This window comes from Aspergillus aculeatinus (assembly GCF_003184765.1).
Source record: "Aspergillus aculeatinus CBS 121060 unplaced genomic scaffold BO66scaffold_3, whole genome shotgun sequence".
Taxonomy (NCBI): Eukaryota; Fungi; Ascomycota; class Eurotiomycetes; order Eurotiales; family Aspergillaceae; genus Aspergillus; species Aspergillus aculeatinus.
In genome coordinates this window covers 579,920-606,920 of record NW_020291472.1, presented here as the reverse complement: position 1 = coordinate 606,920, position 27,001 = coordinate 579,920, and the positions used below count along the sequence as shown (strand labels likewise).

General features: G+C 50.0%; 7 protein-coding genes across 7 annotated transcripts; 2 read left to right on the top strand and 5 right to left on the bottom strand.

The window, feature by feature from the left end:
* Positions 1–106: 106 nt before the first annotated feature.
* BO66DRAFT_397858 (guanine nucleotide exchange factor) lies at positions 107–3,642 on the bottom strand (the record flags this gene model as incomplete). Its single annotated transcript, XM_025648623.1, has 2 exons — positions 107–3,085; positions 3,139–3,642. The coding sequence occupies 2 exons, from the start codon at positions 3,640–3,642 to the stop codon at positions 107–109; spliced, it is 3,483 nt and encodes a 1,160-aa protein (XP_025508437.1).
* A 3,384-nt stretch (positions 3,643–7,026) lies between these two features.
* Positions 7,027–7,831, bottom strand: BO66DRAFT_388086 (uncharacterized protein). Its single transcript, XM_025646466.1, has 2 exons — positions 7,765–7,831; positions 7,027–7,699 (listed from the first exon to the last, which is right to left on the bottom strand). The coding sequence occupies exon 2, from the start codon at positions 7,449–7,451 to the stop codon at positions 7,272–7,274; it is 180 nt and encodes a 59-aa protein (XP_025508436.1). The 5' UTR covers positions 7,452–7,699; positions 7,765–7,831; the 3' UTR covers positions 7,027–7,271.
* A 2,292-nt stretch (positions 7,832–10,123) lies between these two features.
* On the top strand, positions 10,124–11,421 carry BO66DRAFT_397857 (uncharacterized protein; the record flags this gene model as incomplete). The annotated part of the gene is made up of 5 exons (XM_025648622.1): positions 10,124–10,272; positions 10,455–10,508; positions 10,842–10,897; positions 10,965–11,218; positions 11,302–11,421. 5 exons carry the CDS (start codon positions 10,124–10,126, stop codon positions 11,419–11,421), a joined length of 633 nt encoding a protein of 210 aa, XP_025508435.1.
* An 81-nt stretch (positions 11,422–11,502) lies between these two features.
* On the bottom strand, positions 11,503–12,124 carry BO66DRAFT_467883 (uncharacterized protein; the record flags this gene model as incomplete). Its single annotated transcript, XM_025652604.1, has 3 exons — positions 11,859–12,124; positions 11,711–11,792; positions 11,503–11,649 (listed from the first exon to the last, which is right to left on the bottom strand). The coding sequence occupies exons 1-3, from the start codon at positions 12,059–12,061 to the stop codon at positions 11,503–11,505; spliced, it is 432 nt and encodes a 143-aa protein (XP_025508434.1). The 5' UTR covers positions 12,062–12,124.
* Positions 12,125–13,822: 1,698 nt separating this feature from the next.
* nut1 (putative RNA polymerase II mediator complex subunit Nut1) lies at positions 13,823–17,405 on the bottom strand. The gene is made up of 6 exons (XM_025641832.1): positions 16,652–17,405; positions 16,349–16,599; positions 16,236–16,298; positions 15,679–16,185; positions 15,086–15,617; positions 13,823–15,032 (listed from the first exon to the last, which is right to left on the bottom strand). Exons 1-6 carry the CDS (start codon positions 17,265–17,267, stop codon positions 13,927–13,929), a joined length of 3,075 nt encoding a protein of 1,024 aa, XP_025508433.1. The 5' UTR covers positions 17,268–17,405; the 3' UTR covers positions 13,823–13,926.
* A 1,791-nt stretch (positions 17,406–19,196) lies between these two features.
* On the bottom strand, positions 19,197–19,914 carry BO66DRAFT_397855 (uncharacterized protein; the record flags this gene model as incomplete). Its single annotated transcript, XM_025648621.1, has 4 exons — positions 19,197–19,283; positions 19,377–19,437; positions 19,600–19,678; positions 19,788–19,914. The coding sequence occupies 4 exons, from the start codon at positions 19,912–19,914 to the stop codon at positions 19,197–19,199; spliced, it is 354 nt and encodes a 117-aa protein (XP_025508432.1).
* A 4,122-nt stretch (positions 19,915–24,036) lies between these two features.
* Positions 24,037–25,505, top strand: BO66DRAFT_111482 (uncharacterized protein). Its single transcript, XM_025641831.1, has 2 exons — positions 24,037–24,126; positions 24,267–25,505. Exon 2 carries the CDS (start codon positions 24,413–24,415, stop codon positions 25,097–25,099), a length of 687 nt encoding a protein of 228 aa, XP_025508431.1. The 5' UTR covers positions 24,037–24,126; positions 24,267–24,412; the 3' UTR covers positions 25,100–25,505.
* Positions 25,506–27,001: the final 1,496 nt, after the last annotated feature.

Here is a 27,001-nt window from a genome sequence, read left to right as displayed (position 1 = left end):
AATGTGAAGAATAAAAGGGAGTATAGCGCTAAGTCCGTGTCGGCATGAATTGAAAATGATTCGTAAATCGTAACTGGCCGTCCCGACCGGTTCAGGTTGTCCTGAATCAGCCATTTGTCGCTACCGACTTGGTTTTCGAGGGGTGCGTCCACGACAGGAATTCGAATTTGTCCTTGGCATTCTCTAGGATCGAGGAGGAGCTGGACTCCGTCTGCAATGTACGCTGCTGCTGAGGCGCCTCACGGGGCTCGAGGATGAGCGACCGGCGATAGAACGTCTGTAAACTCTTTTCACCGTTGGAACGAACCCGAACCAGCTCGTTTTGCATCCATGCCTGCAATTCGGGCACTTCCGTAAGACGGTATGGAATCTGGAAGCGTTGGAATTCGCTGATGATCTTCGCCGTCTTCATGTGTTTATCAAAGTTGATCACGGCCATTTCTCCATCGTCCGTGGGTAGGGAGCGGAGCGGCTGGTTGCCGTGGTCGACAAACGTCAGGTCTGTCAAATAGGTGCCGACAAACGGCAAGCAAGGTGGCACATGGTTTTGGAGACGCTGACGAAGAATTGCGTAGTTTCGCGAGACGTCGACAATTACACGAAGAGACTCGAGAGTAGTTTTCGTCTTCTGGGACACAGCCTCCCATGTCCGCTTGAGGCGCGAGATCATCGACGAGTTCAAAGAGCAGATGATGGCCATCAATGAGTCGTAGTTATTCAACTCCAAGCACTTGTTGGCGATCTTGACCCAGTGCTTGATGATAGCCGCACGCTTCTTCGGTTCCTCCAGCTGGAGTATCGAGTCCGCCACAAGGTGCGCCAAATCTGTAGATAAGGTTGACATAGCGCGGACATTGACCGCCACTGAGGCGGACTTTTTCGTCCACTCGGTCGCAAGCAACTCCTCGGGTAGTATGGCGCAGAAGATTCGCGATTCCTTGATGGTGAATTGGCGAGCCAGTTCTAGAGGGTCGAAATCAAGAATTGTGATATTGCTTTCCCCACTCTTCCACTGCTTCAGTAGCGCCACTTCCTTCTTGCCCAAGATGGGCGGGGGAAGAGGGGTATCTGGATGAATGTATTGGGCAGTCGCAGTATTTGTTTTCCCCATGGAGGAAACCAGACGCGGCACGACCGGGCCATGAACCATCGAGACCTTCTCCGCAAGTTCCAAGAGGCGCTTGCTGGCAGTAGGCAGGTTGTATCTAAGATTTGTATTGGCGAATCCGGTGATGTAGTCGAGTGCAGGATTGTCGCAGTCATGTCGCCAGTGCGACTCGAGCCATCCCTTGAAAACGTTGTATACACGAAGACGAACAGGACCTGCGGCGTGGGGTGTATCACCAATGTAGTTGAACCGACCCACTAAAGTTTCGGCAAATTCCAAAGGCGTCGCGAACAGGCGGAAGGTTAGGTAGAAGGTCGAAACGAACATGGCGTCCGGGGTTGACTGATGGGCTGTAAGTCTTTCGACAAGGGCACGAAGGCTGCCACCCATCACCTGGCCATCTTTGAAGATCAGCTCGTGGGCGTAGGTTCGCTCAAGAATGTTGGCCTCGGTCTCTTCATGCTCTTCGGCCAGCGTGGAATGGCTCAAGCTGCCTCGCAAGCACGGAGTCTGGTAGCTGTTTCCGATATCTGGCGACGTAGCTCGTGTCGAGGTTTGCGAAACCCCGCTCATTTCTGAATCACGAAGACGGCTGTTGAACGTGAAGCTGCTTCCATTGCTTGTTACCCCACGGCCGAAAGATTCACTCGGCTCAGACTTGAGCTGACTATTCCGGTACTCGAATGGTTGCGTGTCATGAGAAGAGAATGAGAGTTTGTCCAAGCTCGACGAAAGGATATTTGTGGACTGGAATGACACGTCGGTGCTAGCGGCGGCTGGAGTGATTGCTTCACCACGCGATTGGAAAGAAGAGGGGGTGCTGTCATCAGTCAGTCCTGGTGGAGAGGAGGAGTAAGCAGCATCAGTCGAGTTGGGGATCTGCAAAGGAGGAGGGGGCAATCGAAGTGAGAGATCCTGTGGGCGGGTTGAGTTGCTGTCGAAGGTGTCAGGCTGCGGGGGCTGCGGAGTCAGGTTTAGGTCTGGCAGCATTATCGCCGCAGGGGCCGTATCTTGCGGCATGGCCTCGAGCTCAAAGTCGCCACACTCCTCTAGCATCAAGCGCGCTTTGGCCAGACAGTTCCCCGCCGCGCGGACACAGTCCGTGGCAGCATCCACCAAGCGCTTCCCCTCATCGGGCAAAAAAACTAGTTCATCGTCGGGGGAGTGAGCTGGGCGGAAGGCGTCCCGCGCAGCGTACACTAGTTCAGATAGACGTTCGTACATAGCGTCTCTGGCTTGCTCCAACAACCCACTGCCCTGTGGGTCATGCTCACAAGCGGCCTCAATGACGGTTAGTAAAGCCCGGCAGGAGCGCACGGACTGCTCCGTGGTCACCACTAGTTCCGTTGACGACCGAGACTGCAGATGTAAGCCAATGAACGAGCCCAACACGCCAAGAAAGGCATCGTATGACGAGTTCAGTCGCTCCGACGCTAGATTGAGATTCCGGGCCGCGGCAGCGGGTCCCGAGTACGACACTCGGTGGGATATGGAGATTCGTTTGGTGGCCACCGAAACAGACCGTGCCGGCTGCGCATCGTCCATGTGGGTGGATGCTCGACTCATGTCTAGTCGGCTGCGGTTGAGCAGTCTGGACTCATTCCGCTCAGTCTCCCCCTCTGCCTCGGAGTGGGCATTTGCCGCTACTGGCTTCGTCTCGGTGGTCGTTCGAGGCGAAAGGTCGTAGCGTGTTGATTGTTGCTCCAATTCGGCGATCGTCCTACTCAATCCAACCTCCTCATTCCACACGTCGAGGAAACGAACGCCACGAGTCACAATTCGAAATGCCTTGAGCAGCATCTCATCCACCAAGTAGTCAATATCATCCTGCATCGTACTTTTGGTCGCAACTTCTTGGAACTTCTTGGTTGTTCGGACCAGAGACGATAGATCCGCCAGCAACCCTTTGCGGTTCCTGCGCAACCCGTCATGATTAGTGACCAGCATGCAGTCGCGGGTCAGGCATTCGGATTTTTGCTTGAGTGATGTCAGCCGAAAGGGGACACTTGATTTGCATGGCAGGAACCTACCAAGAGATAGCGAACCCCGGCAATCAAGCCTCGCACAAGGTCCTGATTGCCGGTCTCATTCATGGCAAGCCGGCACCCGCCTCGAATAATATCCCAGAAGTCAGTCAACGCTTTGAGCAGCGGGCGCATTTGTTGTTGATCATATGCTTCGCAATAATTCGTGGGTAACCAGCCCCTGGCGCCTGTATCTAGCAGGGTGCCATCGGCCCAGCCATTGGTGTGAACGGAGTGAACAAGGATAATGTCGCCCTGATCCAGCGGGAGGGTGACAGTTGACGGGGATACATTGCCCGACGGGTGGTAAGGGTAGAACGCGCGAAGATAATTGTGAAAGACATTCCTCGGTTTTTCCGAGTTGTCGTCTCCCCCACTGTAGGGCGTCAAAGGAGGGCTCATCTCGAGGCGATGTTGAGCCGAATAGGAGCGGTTCATGTGAAAGTTCGATTGCCCTTTTTCGATTTTTAGGGGGGCAATATGTCGTTTTGGTGATTCTAGAGGATCCATTCTCACTGCGGTACGCTTTGCAGCGATAGTCTGATGCCTCTTTGAGTTTGAGTGTAGGCTTGGTCAGACGCAGACGCACAGGTCACTGCCCAACTCTTAAGCGAATGGAGAAATGGAGAGCATTTCCAGCTAGGTCGTAATGAAGTGCAGTGCGAAAAGTCCGTCGAACGTTGAATTCAAGAAGAGATCATGCCAGCGGACCAAGCCAGGCGGGTGATCTCGAAAGGTTAACTGGTCGAGGTTACGACAATCGTGATGGATACCTGTCCAAGGGGTTAGTCAGAGAGCACAGGGTGCGAGCCTTTCACCCACGTCAGTAGTGACGGCGTGCTTTTCTTGGTAGAGGGCTGCCAGGAGTGTTTGGGAGGATGTTTGGGAGGGGATGGATGGTTCTGCATATCTCCCGGAGAATGCCCTAATCCTGGGAAGAAGCCTGGAAGGAATGCTGGGGAAGGGCAACCGGTTGCTAACGCACCTACGACGCGATCTCGAAGAACGAAGGATCTGATGAAAGGAGCGTGACTGTGAGAGTACAATGAAGATTGGTGGTTCGAAGGGCGAGTCGATGGAGTGCCAGTAGTTAAAGACACAATCCTTGATGCCGGATCAAAAACGAGGAGCGAGGTTGCGCACGAGGGCGGGGAGATTGCAGTGCTTTCGAAAGTAGGGACAACAAACAATCAATCCCAAATAAGGGAACGGTAGGGCGAATAACAGCCGCGGGCTCTCAAGGTCTCGATTGCCGAAGTCAATTTCTTATCTTATTGCAGGGACCAGCGTGCAACGAGGGTCGTGGTGGAGGGGTTTCAAACGCAAGGACCACGATGCGACCCCAAAAAGGACAGGGCAAGTTGAGCAAGACCTTCCGGGCGTGTGAGCGAGAGCACGGTCCGGGACAACGAATGCGAGGTTGATCGACGCAGATTGCAGTGACAATGACGACAGAGCGCGAGCGCGATCGTTTGAGGCGGGTTGGTTGAGGAGACACGCAAGGGCCGTGTCGAATCTAAGACAGGACAGAGCCAGTAGCACCACTGAAAGAGCCCAAATGAATGCGATGCAGACCGTAACGCCCGAGGGTGTAGATTTGGTATCGAGTCTTCCAATTGCCACCAGCAGCAATGAATGAATGAATGATCGCAATCTCCACGGCGGTGGGTGGTCGCAAGACGACTTACTGCAGGTATAATATTTATGCAATGCGGCACAAGTAAATGCGGTATAGTAATACAGTGAGTAAGCTGAGATCTGTACTGAAGAGGGAACGAAAGGGAAAGGAAGGTCGATAAAACAGCGGCGGAAAGAGAGAGGGAGTGGGAGTGAGAAGAAGAAGAGAGAGTTGTGTGTGTGTGTGTGTGTGTGTGTGTTGGTGTGTGTATGTGGAGGAGTGGACGATGTAAAAGTGATAATATGAGAGGGGAGGGGTTGAAAAGAGTTTCCAGGTTAGAAGAGGGAGGAGCCCAAAGAAGCAATTGAGGAGGGGGATCGGACAGAGGCAAACCACCGGGCCAGGAGTTCTCCAGACTCCAAACTAGATCACAGTAGTGTAGGCACTTGTAAATGTCCTACAATTTAGTCGTTAATTTTTTAATTTTCTTTTTAGTTAGTTCAGAGGTTTAGTCGACGAGGTGACGGGGTCTAGAGAGTTCTAGGAAGGCGAATAGTGGCTCCAAAGGTGGTTTATTCAGTATCCACAGAACCGGTGGATATTCCAGCAGCACATCCCTGACTCAATCGAGACGTGGAGCAGGCGATCAGTTCCCCGTATGTGGGTTTCTTTTGGGTAAAAGGACAAGAATTTGGGGTAGGCGATCAAGAGACCGTGGACAATAGAAAGAGTGAGAGTATGTGTATGAGTGAGAAGAAGAAGGTTACTACACACAATTGGCCCTTTATTTAATGCAGCACATAGTAACAACCCAAGGACTCTGTAGTCTGTAGTCCGTCTGTAGGTAACTTAGTGGTAAGGCAAAAAGAAAGGATGAAGGATTGTGATAAGGATAAACCGTCCCGGCCTGTCAGAATCATTACTGTTAATATATATCTCTCCCCATGGCCTTGTCACATTGCGCACCACGTCTCTCTTCAGTATTTCCCGTGCACTTTCCCCGGCTCCAGTCTAGAGCATACCCTTTTTTTTTTGGAACTTGTCTTTTCTCCATTGTTCTTGTTTTTTTATTTACTTCTATTTTATTTCATTCTTATTTTCATTATCTCTATTGCTCCACCTCTTCCTTGTCAAGTTCGATCTCAAAGATTACTTGTCTCTGATGTTACTCCCCAATTTCAAGGATCCTTTTTTAAAATTTCCCATTCTAGGTTGATCTGCTCTCTTGGCCGCCAGATGCAGCTAACCTTTTGAGTCCCGCCTAAACGGTTAGGATCTGCCCGCCGCAACCCAGGCAGCTCTTCCCAGCACCAACCCTGATATCATGGAGGTGCTCCCTATTGGTTTCAAACTGGGCGTGATGGGTTCAGGGCATACAAAATTCGATCCCGATGCTTGTGCTGGATTAATTATTGCCCAAGATACTTGGTAAACCTCGATAATGTGAACATTTAGCTGCAGCGAGTCTTCCTAAGCGGCATATGGGATGCTTAGCTCCACGCCTCAGGTACTGTACTGTACCTAGTGTACGTACTGTCCCTCGCTCAGTGTGATGACGGATTGCCTGATCAGGTAACAAGCTCCCGGGCGGCGGAATGATGGTGATTGATCAAGAACAATGCATTTCCCTCGATTATGAGCAACGGTCGCCATCAGTAAGAGAGTTAGTCTTCCGTACTTTGTGTGGAGGTATTAGTACTAATTGAAATTGTAACCTAGCAACTGTGACTGTGCCAGATGGAAGAGTGGCTCTGGAGGAAAACGACAAAAAAAACCAAAGAGAAAAAAATAAGATGAGAAGGCGAATACATTGGCGAATACATATGTACTAAAATAAGAATAACCACGGGCCCATCCCCTGGCCACTCAGCAAACAGAATACAAATTAATGTTAATATCAGCATTTAATTGCTCCCTTTTCCTGGATGTAGGATGCAGTCAGCTAAACCGGTTTTGCGCTGTCCCACCGAGAGGTGTGTGTGAGAGTGTGAGATGACCTGCATTGATGCCGACAGGGGGGGGGGGGGGGGTCCGAGTGGTGGTGGTGGTGGTGGTGGTAGTGGTACTTTTGGGAAAGGAGGGAGGGAGTGGAGCAGAAGCGGCCTGTCTGTGACTGCCCAGCATCTGGGGCCAGGCACCTTTTTTTTTGGCTTGGGGTTTCTCGGTCTCTCTCGGTCTCTCCCTTCCTTCCTTCCTTCCTTCCCCCCTTCTCTATCTACCTCTGCCACTGACTTTGATAAACTCTTAGACTCAAGGAATTGGGTCGCTCACCGAATTTTCATGTTCATATCTAATCTTCAAAAACCTAACTAGCTGGTGGTCTGGCAGAAGCTTATGATGTGGAAATCTTTGACTCTCCCAGGGGCCCCAGGCCACCAAAATCTCCATGGTGGCAAAGCTAACTTACCGTGTAAACCACTGATCCCTTTTCGCAATATACATACTAGGTAGTATTTACTCCTTTACTTCCCGTGGACTCTCTGGCATGGCACTCTCGGGAGGATGATTCTCTTGAATTGCCTCAGCTCCTTTCGGTAGAAGAAAAAAAGCCAGATACTATCCAGAGGGCAATAGTAAGTAGGGCACAGCACATGAAGGTACCTGTACAAACCCCCAAGTCCCGATCATCAATAAAGCCAAAAATTGGGGTCTTGGTTCCAAGGTTCCCGGAGAGCGCGCGATCGGCAATGACAGTTTCCATACCATTGGAACCGTACAAGTACTCCGTAAACTGATCACGATATTCCGGTAACTGTACTCCGTTAACTGTTGTTGATCCGTCTGCCAAACCGTAAGTCCATCCTCCACCCCGGCCCATAGTAGGCAATTTAAACTCCGGGAAGTCCCTCAATCGGGTCGTACTCCTCTCGCCTTGAGGGGCTGATGTGTGCGCCGTGAGAGAAATTCTCCGTAGCCTTTGCTTGAGGTACGGTATCTGTCTCCTGGTGTCTGTGATTTGTTATTTGTCCATTGTGGTCACGATTACATTTTGCCATGTGGTTCACTGGGCATACATCTCGATGGCAATCTCAATATTTGGCTAGTGACCATAGCTGACAGTTCGACCGCACGGCATAGTTTATCCTCACTAGTGCTAGACAAGCCCATTCATGGGCTGAAGCATGTTAACTTTAACCAAATCCCACTCCGGTCTTCCGCCGAGAAAGCACCGCGCACAGTATACTGGAATATTGCCTCACTATTGGGGTTGGACAATCAGTCGGGTGGAAAGATGGAAGAAGAATTGCGACCGCAAGTTCTGGGAATGAGCAAGTACTGTACTGTGTACTCCGTACCTCGTACGAAATAGATAGATAGATTCACAGCGTCACTTGGGCATCGAGTGACACGTCGGATGTCACCGAATAAAGAAGGGAAGGATACATCTTGACCCACCATAGCTGAACCTCCAAGGACGTGGCAAATGTACGTGCTGTAGTAGTAAGTACTTCCGTCGTTTCACGCATATCCTGTTGCTAGACATGGACCACATGACTCGATTGAGCGACGACCGAGACAGCTATCGCAAGGATAACAAAGGAAGTTGTTTGTTGCTCCACTCGATATCAGACCAGTCAACGTCAAGTGTAAGCGTGTCCAATGAACGACCATGTGTTCTCCCGTACCTGCAGGTAGTAGGTAGTAAACCATGTCTAGGGTGCAGCTCGCTACCAAGCCCGATGGACAGCAACTTACTCCGTACCACCCTGATGTCTGCCGGCAGCAAAGCTCACTCTCGAGACGATCGCACCACATCCAGGCTATTTGTCAGTGACTCCATCCAGGAATGTGCATTGTACGGTACTCCAGTACTCAGGTCCGATGCAATGGTTCGTATTCATCCGTCCCTTGACACCTCCCCCCTCCCCACCCCGGATCGTCGAGGGCCATGGGTAATCGGCAATGCAAGGGAAACGGTCTGCTCAACTTTCAGATAGCCTTCGAGATTTGTACGCTGCGATATATGGAGGAACTGCATTGCTCAATTATGCATCGAAGCCGATCGGCCTTATGTTCTCTCTTTCGGTGGCGTGATTCGAATATGGATAGTGTTGAACTCTAATGCCATGCGAAACACCGCCGCCTCCGTGGTCGGCCCGGCAATCATTTGGAGAAGCTCGCCGGGGCGTGACTGACAGCTGACAGACGACCTACGTAGCTGGAGACTACCCGGCAGGTACTAGTTAGCTAGAGGTATTGGAGGTGTAAGCACTGCCCATTCTACTTGGTATAGACACCGTTCTCTCCTTTGGCCGCATTTGTCCACATATGACACTTACGAACTCGGTTCCCGGGTCTGATCGCCACAAGCCACTCAAAAGATAGAATTGCGGAGAAGTCGATCATGTCCCAGACACTCCAGATCCTTTTTCGGACCTTGCGTCGACGGGAGAGACTCTACGTAATACCGTATGGGGTAACTAAGTTCCACAGGGTTCATGGTGATTTCCAGGTTGCCCACGCAAGCAAAAGAAATAGTCGTCCCCGTGCTGATAAGGTTCGTTCTGGTAAGGGACAGACAATCCGACGGCATATCAAACCTTACCACTAACTACCCATTGCCCAAAGATAACTACCCCGTAATCCAGTCAAAAATGTGACAGGTCGCAACTATCACCACCCGGATGGGATGGCATCGACGAGGCTGTGATAAGTGAAGGTAGCGCGGGTTGATAGTGCGTGTCAAAGCGTCATTTTGTGCTTTCGCAAGCAAGAGATGTCGAAGTAGAGCCTTGGAGATTGGATGACATCCCATTGTTGCTCCATTTGCATCAAGTCCAGACCCTAAGTAGTGCCAGGCTGAGTCTAAGATGGCCTAAGATGCCGCTAAAGGATGATCTATACTCCAAGAGGAACACGCCAATGAGTTTAGTGTCAGTAGATCACAATCCTCCAGGATCAGACAAAGAGCTGCCCATCATCCAAACGAGAAAACAAGCCGGTCGGAATGGTGGTTCCAAATGAGCCTAGGAACAACACGTGCTCGTCGTTGTATGCGGGACTAACGATGGGAGGCCTAGAAGCGATTGGGCCAGAGGCCAACGGTGAGGGTCAGTGCTGTTTGGGATCCTGAGTGACCACTGATCACGATCGACCGTTGACCGACTCTTGCACTTGAGTATACAGCCAAAAGTGGCAAGATACGAGGATGGAGGTAACTGCAAAGAGACTTCCTGTAGTTAATTGTGTCGAGAGAGTTTGAGGGCCAAGATCGATCTTGGGTTCTGAGACAGAGTCAGGAGGGTGGTGGAGTATGGTCATGGGAAGGCTGGGATGGGAGCCTCCACAATCCAGGCCGCTTGCGACTGAAGCAGCATATACTAGTTACTGAATACCAACGGTTTCACACTGCGCAGAGACTTCGCAGCCTAAATGTCCGTCAGCTTCCGCTCATCCTCCGTCATTCGTGCTCAGGGACGGGATCTGCTGTCAGAGCGAATTACCGAGACAACTGCGTCCCCCACCGCGGAAGCCGTACTCTACCACTCTAAGCGTAGCGACACGGGACGGCGCGACATGGCGTAAGTGCTTCTCTTTGATCTCCTTTAGCCTGGCCAGATTAGAACAATGAATGAACGGAGGCGGACTCGGAAGGAATGAGAGACCGGAGAGATAGGAGACACGGGCGGTGTGCAGTCCGCGTGTCATCGGTTGAACACAAGACATCGCTTGTCTTTTGTGCTGCTGCTGCATTCTGTTCTAGATATCGTTGTCTCCTCCGACTAAAGGAAAGCGGGGAAGGAGGTACGCGACAATGGTAAGTAGAGACAGATAGGGGTAAGGAGGAAGGAAGTAGAAGAGTCCGACTCAGGGGTTCAAGAGAAGGAATCGTTGTGAAAAGTGAAAACATCCACACAAGGCAGAATCCTATCGCGACCGAGATCTTGTATGCCTGGTATCTCAGGAATCAATCACGTGGCTTGTCTCACTCAGTGGTCTCGCCGACTAAGATATCCCCTCTCGAAGCTGAGTCCAAGTAACGTTATAGTCATTTCATCCGTTTCCTAAGACACTCAAATACTCTCATACTCACTATCATAACAACTGCCTGGACTGTGTTTGACCAGCGAATAGTCTAGTCCTTCCCCAGCCAAATGTGGGCCGTACAGTACAGATTCACTGAAGGATTCCAGCATCGGTTCTACGGTACGAATTTTTTGCCACCTGCGGATTACTCGATATATCGAAATACAACTGACTCAATTCTCCGTAGAACCTTCGAAGAATTCAGGTTCAGTGGCCTCCTCTACTCCATCTCTTTTGTGGAGCCGCTCCCCGACCATTGGATCACATCTGGGTCACGAACTATGGGTCTGCATCGAGTTTCAAAGTTCTGATCTGGCTTCACGCAATGGCGCGAAGAATAGAGCTGGGAAAGCTCGGGGCGTGGAGGGCGTGGTTCAAAAGCAGCCCCTGTTGACGGACAGCATGGTGGTCGTCTCCTGTACCCACGCTTGGGCGTCAAAGGTACGTACGTAAAGCCGGGATTATGAAGCGTGTGTTTGTCGCTCAGGAGAACATACGAGTCAACACATGTACCTGTTTCAAAGGAGGCAATCAAAGCCAGCAACCTCAACGAAGATGGTGCAATTCACACGCAGCCACGCTCGGCTCGGGGAATGCATCACCGGCAGCAGATTGTGGATGGGTGGACCCTCACCTTCAGCTAGTGCCGAGTAGTATGCCGACGAACGCATTAGTGATATACACGGACCAATGCCTCGCGTGTATCTCCGCTCATTGCTGATCGCTCAATCCTGCACGAGCGACTGCGCGACGTGAAGAATCAGGGTCAAATTGGGATTCTGCAGGTGTACGTGAAGTCTTGGGTTTCGCGCCTGGGCGGGCTGCCTTGATAGGATATTCAGCCGAAGGATCAGCGTGTACTTGATTGGCAGCTGTCAGTTTGCTATGATCAGTCAGTGTGGAGTGCAGACAGGGCTGGCTGCACTCATGAACGGAAGACTTGCTGGGTTTGGCTTGACCTGCGGTGATGATGAGAAGCAGGGTGCGACTGAAGCTGCCGTCAATCAAAGCATCCCTACATGCTTGAGGTTGCGGTGAGAGAGGTCAGGCATCACCATTGTGATCGAGACCCTTGTCGTACAAGCAATCCGGACTCGATGTCAATACCGCACGACGGAAAACGGGACAGGCCAGGGCGTGCTGCAAGACAACCTGATCCCCAGTAGTCTCATCTCCAGAGACTGAAGAAGACCTTGAGGAGAAGTGCCGGGTCTGCCGGTAAATATTCCGTGACTGGGAGTCGCCTTCTGTCTGGTTACATTGTTGGAAGACGCTGCTCAACATTGCAGACCAGCACTTGCCGGCCGTCGGAGGCTAGAAGTAAGACTAATGCAGCTCTCGCATCGGGAGAGGGGCCATGGCAAATAAGTCAAAGCCCGAGCACGAGTAATCGTGCAGACTCACTCGTGGAAGAATTGCCAATTGCCCAACTGCCCAACTGCCCACTGGAAACGGGACAATTGACAGCTGCTGCCCCCTTTCACGTGCCGTGTGACTTTGAATGCAGAGGAGAGTGCATTGTCACATCGGGGCGGGGCTTGTTGCACACTTAGGGCGATCGGAGTTGGAATACTCGGGCTAACTATTCTTAGATAATATCAATTCGTCAGTGGTTTGCAATTGTGCAGCATGCAGAAAAAAAGCTGCAGAAAAACTTGGAACTACGCGTGCGCGGAACCGGTTGCTACAGATGTAGTCCTGCAGTGTCCGACTTGATCAATGTTCAAGCAAACATGAAGAAATCGGGCTTAAATCTACAAAGTACCCACACTATGCTTCTACATAGTTGGACAGCTTAAAACGTATCAATTATCAGGACGATGACCTGGCGCGACTCGCCCAGATAAACTCCCGGAACGCACCCGAGGTTCTCACTAACGGTATGACCCACGATATAGAATGTACTTGAGGCAATTGAGTACCTGGTATAATCATTATTCTCCCATTACCATATACAGTTCAAGCTTGGAGAAAGCAATCGCGTAAATCCGAGAATTATCCCACGTCGTCAACTCCAGAGACACCATGCAAAAACACCATACATACATACCTCCCCCCTCCGTCTTTCCCTCATTGCCACTCCCTTGTTTGAAGGTATTCCCCTCACCACCCCTACACCTTCATCCCTTTCCTCCAAACTGATTTCAGGAAAGCAGCATAAGAAGGCCTACAAGGTCAATCTGATGAAAGCTCTTCCTGTCTTCCAACCCTGCGACGCGGCACACACCCTTTAGAAATCCCACTCCTCTCCTGCCAAACCACGAGCCTTACCACGAGCCTTACCACGAGCCTTACCACGAGCCTTACCACACTCCCCTTTGTGAAACTCAACCCCTTCCAAAAAAAATGATGGAGGTCTCTCTCACATCCCTCATCACCACGGTCCTGACCCTCACTCTCGCATCAACCGTCGTCGCCCTCCCTCTCCCCGAATTCCTTCCCTGGGCGCTTGTGGATACCGTCTTGCCGGGCTCGGGGATCCCCAAAGCCGTGGAAAAGCTGGGAACAGGGTTTCAGTGATGGTCTGTAGCCCTAAGGGCCAAGAAACGCGAGGTGAGGATTTAGTTCGGTTGTGTGAAGGGGTGTGGGTGGTCTACATTTAGGCTAAGAGGTTCGGATTTTGATTCTAGTTTACGAAACACGTCGCGAGAATGATCCCAGGATACTGGCAGCTGGGCTCGCAATTCAGCATATACGTGATCAAGAGACTGACGGACCATGATGAGCTCAAGCAAAAGTGCTGGACTAGATGGCCGACCGATCGATTCGCAAGGGAAACGGCGAGGGCAACCTTACTGTTGGCCCACAGGCAATTCATATCGCTGTGAGGATGTATATATAACACATTTGGCGAATTGGTATCTATGCGAGTAGCCGTTACGGCAGGATACTTGTCGCTCCTTTCTAGAGTAGTCACGTTCTCCCTCAGGGTAAGTGGCATTTTCTTCTGTGGGAGCTTGATGGGTAGCCTGGTGGGCTGGTCATACACTGGAACCAGGAGGTCTGATCTGCATGTACGCAGAATGGTGCTTGGCAAGAGGAAATCACAACTTGAGATCAGATCGGAGAAGGTACAATGCAATGCTCGATGCTAAATAGTCGACCCACGACGGACACCGTACTGTACAGCCCATCTTCAACAGCCTCTATTAGAATAGACCTTCCATATCCAAGTCAAGAAACTCTGGATTCCCAACCGCCATATCAGCAGCGTTCAAAACATCATCAATACTCGTATCCAGTCCACTCGACGATTCAAGTCCCATACCACCCATGGTCTGACCTCCGTCCATTCCCACCGCAGCCGCAGCCGCCGCATTGTCCAACATGCGATTGAGATTTGCCGCGTCGTCATCAGTGACACCATGCCCGGATGCTCCCTGTGGGTCGAGATCCATCTGCCCAGGGCCTCCAACGCCAAGCTGCATGTGCTGAATGATATTATTCATATCCAAATTTGGGACCTGGGCCGGTGGGGTCATGAGTGCGTTTACCCGCCGATACAGCCGGACGATGACTTCAGCGCGTAATGGATTCTTTTCGGAAATCTTCGGTATGTTGTCATGAAGTAGATTGAGAGCGCTCCGGAGGGTGAGAATCGGGCATCGTGGGAAGGATTCCTTGGTAGGATCTAGGGGCTGGTGAGAGTGATTGTTCTGGTCGATGGCAAAGTACTCGGCCATAGGTGCGCAAATCAGCGTCGCTGCAACATCGAGGGCTATATCACCGCTGCCAGTCTCGGTCTGCAACTTGAGTTCTTCAACCAAGGCCCCTAGAACGCGCGTGGCCCCAAGAAGCAGAACGCCAGTCACGAGTTGTCGGTGCGTGTAAGAGTGCGGTGCAACACTGACGTGCGGGCTTGCGCTCCACAGTACAAGGGACTGGAAGGCACTCCGTATACTGCCTAGAAGCCCTCCAGGCGAATGTGATGTCCACGAGTCTAGCTCACTCCGGTGACAGCTGCCGCTTCGCTCGAAAGATAAGCATGGTTCGAGTGCATCAAGGATCGGCTTGATGTCCGTACGAGACGGGTGTCGGGCACGGACATCCTTCAATTGTTCCTCCAGCCCGCGTGCAGTCATGTTCAAGACGGTGCGATGTATCTCTTTGGCTTCGCCTGATATCGAGGTGGGACTGATCAGGGAATGTAAAGCTTTCAAGGGGATCGAAGGGTCGCCCTCCGTTTCCCATATGTGGTTACCCAGCCAATTTAAGGCCAGAACAAGCGATGGAAGAAGAAACGGTTCGAGGAGATCTAGTCTGTGTCAGTCCAGTTCAAAACGCACGTTAACGGAGGGAATGCATTACATTCAGCTCCACCTTTGAGTGTGTCGAATTCCAATTTCCCGGCCTCGCACGCCCCAAGACTTTGGCTGAACAGAGTAGCAACAAGAAGATAAAACTCCTGCGGGCTACATGCCGACATTGTCTCTTCGCTGATGCCTTCGGCGATGAATAAAGCCGTGATCCAGCCCCCCAAGTTCTTGTTTTGCTTGTCGCTCAGAGAATCCAGTTTCTGACTGCATGAGCCACTCCCAAGAATTTGCAGAACAAATGAATTGCTGCCACCAAGTCCAAGGTCCTGTGCTCGCAAGCCATACCGATATGTGAAGGCGAGCACTAACAGTAAGATGCTACCAAACTCGTCGTAGACAGGCTGGCTTTCTCCTTGATCCTCATCCCAATGCCAGGCATCCAGCAATGAGCACAACGGTTGCAGCACCTGTTTTGTGCTTCGAAACAACAGAATGACATCCATAGCCTGGGGCCGGCGAGAGAGTGAGTTGCAGATATTCTTCAATGTCATCGTTTCCTTTTGATTGCAAAGGTTGTGCATGACCTACGCACGTCAGCTAAGGTTTCGCAAATTCTCAATTCGGAAAGGGTTCGAGGGTCCGTACCTCGATGATCGCGCCAACAATTGCACCGGCGTTTCCCTCCATAGACTCGATCTCACCTATCAAGTGCTCGGCTCGTTCCGGGTTAGCATTGATCTGGTTGACAAGATCATCTTTGTTATACGGCCCCCCTACAGGGAGTGTTTGCATAGGATTTTCTCCAAGAAGTCGCTCGATGCTGGATTCAGGGATCAATTTGTGCGAGGCGCAAGCGAAAAGAAATTCCTGCCTCACGTCCGAAAGAGCAGTGTTGCTTTGCATGGTAAACATCTGCGAAAAGGATGGAAACGTATTTGGATCTAGTCGACCCAGCGCATGACTGATACATAGTTCCATCTGTAAGGTAACCATAGATGCTGCCAGCATGGCGGCAAAAAAGGCAGGTAGTTTGTTCACGAGGAACGATCGAAATAGAAACATCGACCGGTTGGACTCGCTACGGTAGCTTGCGTTCGAAAGCACGTCAAATGCTGCAGTGATAATTTCCTCAATAAGAACTTCATAATGACCCTGTTGCAGTTAGTGCGATTGTCGCGCTGCGCCTTGGACAACCCACTCACCCCATATCTGTTCGACAAGTAGTTCAGAAGCATGCTGTCATCAACCAAAGGACGTCCTACCAGCTAAAACCTAGTCAGTATCAAGCTACTGAACGTGTGTGACGTATACGTACCATCGCATTGATATAGACGAAGAGGCCAGCTCTCGAATTGATCATAGGACCGTCCATAACTGACGCCTCGAACTGAAGCGCATTGACGTTGACACCTTCCATCATCGAGACATCCAACGGCTTAGCCGGAGGTTCACCGTAAAGGTTGAACTCTTTCTGCAGGCTGTCAAGTCGATTACGAAGTGGTAGTGATACTTCAACGCAGATGGGAAGGTATGCCGACAGAGCCTGTCCCAGTTTTACTTTCAAGGCTGTATTATCCTGTCAGTAGTGGAATAGTGAAGCATGGATATCTGAGCCTACCTTCCTGGGAGTCGGCTGAAAGGACCTCAAGTCCTTTCGTAGTGCCCGACAAAGCAGCAAGCAAGATACCCAAGGACTCGAACAGCGAAACTGCGTCGGGAGAACTGATTAAGCCTGGGTTCTGATGACCAGAATCAATATGACTGCTGTTCCAGGCCACAACAGCTTGGATCCAGTCGATGATAGCGGTGAAGATTGATATCGCTTCTGAAAATGACTTGGGGACACTGCCGGTAGAGACGGACAGCATAGCATCCTGGACAACTCTGATGTCCGTCATGAGAGTGTAGCAACTTCGACTCTTCTTGCCCGGATAGACCTCCACCGATGACGATTGATGTTTGTCGTGGATTGAAGAATGCTTTAGAAGGGCATTCAACACGGTCGACGTCTGGACAAGGCCCATCTTGCAAAGACAGTCTATGTACAGCGGAAGAAGCGGGTCCCACTTGATCCCTGTGCTAAGGCGCGTCTCAAGTAGCACATCTAGCAGCAGGGCTTCAGTGATTGGGCAGCGCTGCAACAGTAGTCGCGATAGGCTTTTGAACTCTGCTGCGTCGATTCGATGCAACAAGCATCGATGGAGGAAAACCCCCCATTGTTCGGAAGAAGTCATGTTCCAGATCGATCTGCTTGATTTGCTTGATACTCGGGGGTTGCGGGGAGCATAGCACAAATAGCAGTGTGGAAGCTTCGATTCATACAAAAGAGTTGACTACCCTGGCATTATTGCTCGACATCGCGACATGGTCTGTCCCCGAGCTTGTTGATCCCGGGAGACAACTTTAGCTGCAATCATTGTTTAGACGTCAGGTGCTCATCACGTGGGCTTATGTAACACATACATCACGTGACTTGACTGTGGTCACTGCGCGGCATTGGCATCGTATGTGACAAACAAGCATCCGCTTTCTTTTAGATACTTGCCGACCGGACGGAGAGCTGTCTCGTACGCGGAGGCCTTCGCAAGCGTGTATTTGCCAAGACTTTGAAAACATTGGCGATGCACCTCGATATCTGAAACAACAAGCCGGAGACGGCTGGATCTGGAGATAAAGCCGGCATCCATCGTAGATATACCCTATCCACCTCAATAATGACGCGTCGAAGCATATGGATCTCCAATGGCATGAATCATGTATGCTCCAGTGAGAAGGGCATTAAGCCCGGTGACCTTGAGGTCAGGTTGCGCCTGTGTTTTGCAGGTACTGTTCTGTACTACCTACTACAAGATCCAAGGCCATTTCCGACGTCTCGGAGTTTGACCGTATGGCGTCGGAACTGAGGGTCTGCCGTCGGGAGCTTCCCAAACGAGAAGAAGACAAAAAACAATCGTGGACAGTACTAACAGTATAGGTACTAGGTACGGAGTACTCAGTGACAGTACAGTTTCTTTAGGTACCTATTCTGCCACTACCTCTTCATAATAAATATTACAGTTACACCGAAAACAGATATCTCGTCAGAGTCTCGATCTAGGTTGGTCAGAAGACGATCATGCACTCTGTATGGGTAATCATCACTGCACTCGAGCTCATCAGCAATGTCTAGGGCAAACGGCAATCAATCAACTGGTGGGAAGCTGGATTCCGGGGGCTAACGATCCATTGCCATTAGCTCTTTGATAGCTTCGGCACTCAGCCGTAAGAATTGGGGCCTGGAGGGGGTGTTTCAGTTCGGTTGCTTAGGGCTAGACCGTTGTGAGGTATTATTTCCGGTTATAATGTCATTGGCTCTTAAATCGCATCGAATAGCACCCCAACCGCCACTTTGCAATATGGCCGTAGATCATATCCAATCATTGGTGTGTCTGACTCGCCAGGCATACTATAATGGGGCCACATGGCTTGCGTGCTTTATGATAGATAGAATGCCGTAGCAGTCATAGGCATGACCAAATATCAACCTTGGTTCTTGGTCAGCCTGCCAACATAGGGGTCGGGTTAGGGGATCGCTGGTTAGCTTCGTGTTCCAGAGCTGTGGAGTCGCAAGGCACTGTAGAGTACAACACTGTCATATAAAAGGTAGACACATTAAGGTTGAGGCTAAAAGATGGCATTTCTAGGGTTTAACCAGTAGCAATTTTACTCGTATCTGCTTGAAAGTTTATGTTAGGCACAACAATGCTTGGGGTCCGTGTAAATTCTCAGTTGAAAGGCACAAGGCATAAGACTGGGGCAAGGCCGCGCCGGTGTGGATGATGTGAGGAGTAGTCCACAACAGGCAGATTGGGCGCTCAGACAGTCACCATCGTAGAGAACATCTAGAAAATTGCATCTTTCAGTTTTTATGAGTTAGCAGAGTAGGGGGCTGTATTGTGTGGTAATAGCACCTGAAGGAAAGACACTGGAGATGTGGCGTAATCGGTCGCTAGGCTTGAGAGACCTACTCCGTAGATTTTATTAAATAGTTGCAATCAGCTCAGAAAGTCCATGGCGTGATGAACGCCGAGATTCCCGCCCAGGTCGAATTACTCCATAGCTAAGGTTCATCGCAGAAGGCTCACTTTTCTGTCTTTGCATTCTGGCAATCGAATAATTAGCTACTAGGTCAAGGGCCCTGTAATGTCAACAACCGTGTCACCTTCATGAGGCCGCTCTCGAACCTGATATGTCAGCAAAACGACAGGTAACTACTAGGTAGTTAGTTAGTTTATGCTTTGGTTCAAGTCGATCATATGTCTGTTCAGCACCATTCGATCACAGATGACGCTACAAGTACATACTCGAACATTTCCCGTATAACCACCTTGGGTGTACCGACAATCCCCCTGCTGCTGATTGAAGCTTCAAAACATGCATTGATATGTGGCTAGTGCCAACTAGTGGCAATAAGTTCACAGTCCAGAGCTGAAAACAGGCAATGTGCCACGGTGGCAAAGCATTCTGTGGCTGCACTGCCGATCCTGCGGCGTCGGCGAGTCCGTATTGTATCCCCACCTCACTTACTGCCTGCCCACTTCGCTCCGCTGTGTGAGGCTGTATTCGTGCACTATGGATGTGGCTGAGAAGGAGGATTCCCATCGATCTGGAACGAGAGGTTAACAACTGGATCTGGCACTCGCGACACCATGCAATGAATGAACAGGTAGAAAAGCCATGACGCTAGCAGTATCTTCAATTTTTTTCGCAAATACCATGTGCCGCCCATAACGAAGTCATTCCACTTGCAACTTTCTCGTCCGCTCTCTTGATGACCTTAAATCGAACTCGGGTCCTCGCGCCGGACGCAATGAACGCAATAATTGTCGCCCACTTCATCATGTTGGCGGCAAGCTGGTTCGTTGTTCTGCATATGTTGCATGGCTAGTAGATAAGCATAAACATGGCCCTGCTTTTTGTTAGCGTCACCCCCTCCGTCATGTTCCTGGGATCCAATGAAAAGGGTGGTTGTTGTAGCTGTGGATACGGCGAACGTGTTGAGTTATACCTTACATTCTTGAATTCCTGGAATTACGGAGGGATACTGAGGAATACTGAGCCAGTAGCCATCTTAGGGGACCAATCACCTTGCATATTATGAAACCCAAACTGTGCTCCCTTGTGCAGATAAGCCTTGATGGCAATGCTTGCCAGCAGTATTGTAATCGTAATTGTCTTCAGCCACACTTTCAAGCTCCAGGTCACGGAGATACTATTCCGCCGCGTGGTGTAGAGAAGTGTTGTGAGTTGAAAGCTTCATATCGAGGCTGTAGTTACCGCATGGTATATTTCAGGCCGCGAGAAATGGATCGGACATGATCGGTGGCATAGTACTCCTGTAACCATCTGCTCAGTCGCATGGCGTGGGTGGGTGGCTAAACGGCTGTTAAGTTGCACTCACTTGTGCAATACTCACCGCTCTGTGATATGATTGATCATCATATTTGCCCGGTCTTCTTTGCGGACCGACCAATATGAATTTTCTTACTGTTACTATAGAGGAAGTAATCATTGAGGACTCGGACGATTTCGACATATTGAAAAGCAAAGACCCGCAAATAGAGTTACATGTTTTCTGCACAGCGCATTGATATCTTATCATTTAGGCATTTCACAGTACGGAGTACTGACCCTGAATTTCCGCGAAGTCAGATAGGATAACATATCCGAGGCATGATACGGAGCTGAGCAGTAACGGTGAAGAATACTATTCTCTTGCGACCATTTAGATGACGCGACAAGTATCTTCGCCGATGCACTGGCGTTTTCAAGATTCAGATCTCTGCTACACAGTGTGGCAAACCCCCTTCCCCCCCCACAAAGCACCACAGGGGTTGCACCCGCGCATGCAGAGCAATTCATTCCCAATGCAGAAAAGGCATGAATAAAACCTACGTATGATTTCTCATGCGCAATTGGAAAGGTGGTCCTCAGCAGCGGTACGTATCTTAACTAGCGGCGGCTGGGTGAGTGGTGGGGAAGCTTAGCTCCCTTACTTTACCATGTGTTACCATGTTGTCCGCCCTGTTTAAGGGGATACTTTCTTTCCCTACAACTCCCCGGGGTCTCAACTCTTGCTATTCGATATTTTCAACAATGCTGTATGTCATCAAAGGTCGGTCATGCAACCAATAAAAAGGATTATGACAGCCATCTCGGTTTGTCCATACTTGAAGGCTGTATTTGACCCCTGCAACTTCGACTTAGACAATTACAGCTGACTGGGAATGGCACGCTCAAGCATGATAGCGACAATTTTCTTAGATTGCTTGTTGTGCTTGAGAATACCTTACGAATTGCTTACAGAAGGAGGGAGGAATACCTTACCGTATGTACCCCGACGAATACCAAATCCGGGCGCTAGCATACTATGTACATTATTAGCACGGCAAAATAGATACCTGAGCCTTTTTTTCTTTTCAGCCCCATCGATAGTACCATTTCTCACACTTGTTTCCGAGTAAGTTACAGCTTATCATTCGATAAGGATCGTTCGCACTGGACCAAGTCCTATAGTGGTTCAATGAAGGGGGAGGGGCTAGACGAGGCCGCCGGACTATAGGCAGTAGGTATGTCACTGCCTACCACTCAGTACTAGCAGGGAAGACTATAGAAACGCCACTTGGGCCGCATCCCTTGGTGGTAGGGATGATGCATACTATATAGATTATTGGAATTGGACTGAAACACCGCGTTTCCTCATTTCATGTTGAAGGCATGGGAAACACGCGATTGACAAATTTGACAGGAGGAATAAAGAACAACCTGTCAAATAATCTTAAATTATTGCCCTTTGATTTGACCATATTGGTTCTTCATCGACCTGGAAAGCTGGAACCTGCTGTTTTCATGATTATTGACTGGGGATGTGCCGTTACCGAGCAAGGTACTTTAACTTACTGATGGAGTATTGTCCAAAACCGTGCCCCGGGCGGGAGAGACACCTTAATCTTGCCCTGATGGATAAGATGTTTGAGGCTGTCGCACCTCTTCACTCACGCTGATTCTTGGATTTCGGCCCAAGACTCAATTTCCCTGAAAGTTATGATATGGACTCGATAGTTGTCTGGTTCTCCATTCTGTCGGTTCGATCTGCATGCGACAACGACAATTCACAGTTACCCTTCCAGTCCTTGTAATGTCAATTACATGCGTTCAGTATTTGTTTCGCCCAGCTTCCTTCATAAGTATTACCCATGTCCTAGATAAAGTTCTACAGACGCCAATCAATGCGACAAGGTGAGCCATGAACGTGGAAGACATAGAGGTCATACTGAAACAGAAACGAGAATCCGTGGGCTCAGCCAATGCAGTGTCTGTTATCTTCACTCCAGGTAGGGGGCTGAGGTGTGCAGGCCGAAGTTTCGGATGTAGGCTTCATGATAGGTAAAGGAATTTCTCTTCCTTAGTGAGTAAGTCACCATGCCGTCCGGGGTTACTAGAAAGGACTAGGATAAACATAAATGTACAGTAACTTACAGGCATTTATGGTAGATGCACGGATGTGTTTGATCTGGGTTCTATCCAAATCTGCATTATTTCGGGATCCACAGGCAGTAAAAGGACACGCGATGACCAACACCTTTTTTGCCATCCGCTAGAGGCTTAAAGGCTAGAGGCTCGGAGGGACTACCCAGAATCCACCGAAGGGCCGCCCTGAACCATTCGATCTGTACCTGATTCTAATGTCCAGGTTCCTTGGGATTCCATTCCCGATCACTGTGAATGATTCATTTCTTCATTCGCACCAAAGAAGAAGAGGAGGAGGAGGAGGAGGAGGAGGAGGAGGAGGAGGAGGGGCATTTAGAAAACTCTAAAAAAATTCAAAGAATAGAGACCAGTCAATAACCACGATCGATACTATCATTGAGAATCTGACTGCCGATGACAATCACTTTGATGAGGGTTCTTCCTTCCAGTTTTACCCTAAGATGTCCTAATCTGAAAGCGGCCTTGTCTTTCTACTCAGTACCGTAGCCTGGAGCAGGTACTGTGAGGTTAGTGCTGCTCGATACCCGCCACACTACTGATACTTAACGTTAGTGTGGCTTAGAGAGGTTACGCTATAACTATTCAGGCACCTCGTTTGAACAAGCTACTACTAAATGGGGTTCTATCTATCAATTCAATCTTAATACAGCCCAATGCTATTAGGCGAATTATCCTAAAACATGCAAATACCATCAGAAATTAATTGAACAGCTGTGACTGGAGGCACCTCAGCGAAACACTATATCCTTGGGTATGTACGGTACATGTGTACTAAGAGTCATTTGTACCAACACGATGGTATAGTTCATTTCCTTTCGTTTGACAGATGATGAATTGCAAAGAAAGGAAAGAGAAAGAACAGAGGGAATAGGAAAAATCCAGAAAGAAAAGAAGGAGTAAAAGATAGCGAGAGAAAAGGAAAATCCTTCAATAAAAAAAAAGCCCCCCTCCCAAACAAAAACGAAACAAAACGAGCCGCCTTTAATCGGGTAGACCCGTTCGTTTCTCTGGTGCTAGTCGCACCCAGTACCAGTACCCAAGGTCCCAAACAATATACCTGGTCTACAAAGTCCACACCTTCCAGTCCAGCTCCGCAATCTGACTCTTTCTTTCCTACCCTTCCGGGCCGGTTCCCTTCTTCGTAACCTTCTTTATTTTTGTCTCAAACTGAACTTTTTTTTATGTATGCTCATATGCAGCCCCGTTCCAGTTCTTCCAATGGAGCCCATCACCTAAAGTAGAGCGTTGTACCCCCCCCCTTCTTCCCCCTCTATTTCCTCCGCTGCGACTATCACCTACCTGTATTTGTTCACCAAATACCACATCTTCTCCCCGCTCCCTCCGACAAGTGTTTCTCTTGGGCTAGGGCCCATGTCATGACTTGTGTTTTCTGCTTCGATAATAGATGGATTGCGCCTAGCAGATGTCCATGGACGAATCTCATCCGGGGAGAGGCCTAGGGTTTACCATCAGGAATCTATTTCGCTCCTCATCATTGTCCTTCCCATCTACGCGGCCACGAAGATCTCTCCTTCGAAGGGGACGCAGTGTGATTGATAGCAAGTACGCATTCGCTCGCCCTCTAGCCCTTCTACCCCTCTACTTCGGCTGTTCAGTCGTGGTTTCTTTCCCGTACAATACCACTTGCTGCCTTTCGTGCTTTTCACAGAGCAGAGCCTGATTTATGCCACTTCTGTCTCAAGTATCGAAACACCAGCCAAGGCCATCAGAAAATATCGAAATGAAATAGTATTGAGACCATGATCTTGAATGACTCAGAACTGACGCAAGTGAACATTTCCGCAGCAGAAATTCGATTGACCCCACGAAACGTGCTTCCGCTCCTCCAATGAATGATAATCAAATCCGCGAACCAGCAGCAATGATAGGACCTGCGGAATCGTCTACAGTCGGTTGCGACATCTTCGAATGGTACCCGCGCTATCAAAATTGTCAGCGATACTTCTTGGATGATGCGCAACACAGCGTCCCTGTTCAAGCGCTTTCCGCTTTTCTGAACATTCGTCTTCCATTCCAATGGGAATCCAATCCGGTTGCAAGCTCGAGCTCGAGCTCGAGCTCGTCCACCAATCACTCTTCAACAAGCGCCAACCATACAAGTACCCCTTCGGATTCATCTGGGCCGTCGACAGTGCCCCCTTCTGTCTCGCTGATTCCTTATATTCGTCGCCTAGTGGCTACTGGAATGGATTTTCCGGGGGTGCTTCAAGGATTCTTCGGGAACGAATGGGCCACCGGCATCGGCCCTCTGCACGAACAGGAGAGACGCAATTACCTCTTCGCAGCGAAAAGTGGGGGGTGGGCAGCTGTGAAAAAGGATTACGATATTGCTCCGCTGGAGACTATCCCATTTTTACGACCATTGCAGGGTCCGCTGGATTCAGAGATCGAGGCCGCGGAGAGGAGCTGGAGTGACTGGCTTGCCATGGAGGACTGGATGGTCGGGCCACGAGCGCCTGATGCCCTTCGCGATTCATCGTCTAACATGTCACGAGCGCAGAGCTCACGTGGCTGAGGCTTCTACTCCCTCGATCCAAATCTTCTCTCATTTCCTTGCCTCTTCTTGCTTTATCATTTTGCATCGATCCCCCGGGTTGACTTCTACATGTTGAACAATACCCAACGACTATGGGTGACAGTACGGAGTTTGGGGACCTCATAGCGGAACCCGTTTCTATTCTTTTAATATTCTTTCTGTTCTTCGCATGCCTGCCATGAGATGACGATCATATGAGTTCTTGAGCGTGATAGACTGGCGCGGGCCCACATTTTAGTTTTGGCTTCTATTATTGACTACGAAGCGCACTCCTTTTTGCAAGGGGCTATACTTGGATATACACGACCGAGGATTTTTGAAAACAGCAACCAATCAATGAATCATATGATAGGCGTTGGTATTTAGTATAGCATCAATGCACAGCTCTCGATTCCAAGTTGGAGATGTTGACTACCACATCTCTGAATTCTAGACATTGGTAGGGCTTGTCGTCATCGCTGGAACATGCTTTACTTGAATGCGAAAAGAACCGCGCCCCCTGAGCCCCCTACTACTGCGATCGCGGTTCACGACCCCAAGAACCTGGATGGCAGGGCCAACCTGGTGAGGATCGACCTCGACAAGTGTCTCGATTGGGCACCTACCTCCGGAACGATAGAAGTCTGAAACAAGCGAGACGACCTCTAGCGAGGCTGACAGCCCAGTAGTGCGCTGTGGAACACGGCATTGGTTCGGACGGGAACAATGTACCGAGGCGACTGGCGCTCACATCACGGATCGGTTAGAATCGTCATGGGGCCAGGTGGTGAGGAGAACGAATGTTCGTGTGCCTGCCCATTCGGAGTTTATCTGGGTCAATCGACTCGCACTGGACGAAGATTTACACTTCTGCTACAGTCCGTATTGCGTGAGACTGAGAAAGGCCGGCCCATTTTGGAGAGGTGACCCAGCCGTCCTGCTGCTGAACCTCGGTTTACAGGTGTAAACACATACCTAGACAGACTACTTACCATCTTTAATTCTCTGAGGGTTATCTGTGAAAGGGCAAAGGCAGATACATTTGAGATATGAGGCAATGGACCTATGCCATGCGAGTCGCACAATCCCCGGTCCGCTTGGATCGATCGATTTGAATTTTCCCATCTGCTGCCCGCCAACATTTACCTACCGATTACCATGGGAGGGGGAGATCGGAGCCGATGGGTTGGGATGACGAACCGCGCCCCCTTCCTTCTCCACCGGTCGGAACTCGTGGATCGGATCTGTGGTTATCGATCGCGTAGGGGGAGAGGGTGAAGAGGGGGGGGGGGGGAATCTCCTCTCATCCGGGTAGTAGCGTGGGTGGTTGTTCTTTTTTTTTTTTTTTTCTCTTGTTTTTTTCCATCGGGTTAGGCACAGTACATACACAGACATTAGTTGTTCTTGTGGTTCCTCGGCCCATTTGGTCCTTGGGGTTGTGTTGTGTCCCTGCAGGACCCAACGAAAACTGGAGGGAAACCTAGATCCGCAAGGCATAAACCGCACAAAACCCATACTCATAGATTGCAGTTTAAACTTCTTCTGGACTTATTCGATGAAGATCCCGCACCAGTGACTGGCGCGCGGCTGAAGAAGCGGGGGGGGGAGGACACTGTTGATTATACAAGATTTGTGGGCAGTCTCTTGTTTCTGCAGGCTAGCTCGGACATATCATGAAACCAGGTACGGAGGACGGAGTGGTGTTTTCAATTAGTCCAGATCTCTCCTCATGAAGGGAGGGGGTAAGGAGACCGGGACGGCAGACCAGGAAGGGGTCCAAACTGGTGGTGTTGTAACCAGTCGGTAACGGTTTCATACCCCGATCACTTACCATATGTAATGGACAAGACCTTACCGAAATATCTGGTACGTATTGGGTACTGAGTAGAACCAGAACCAGCC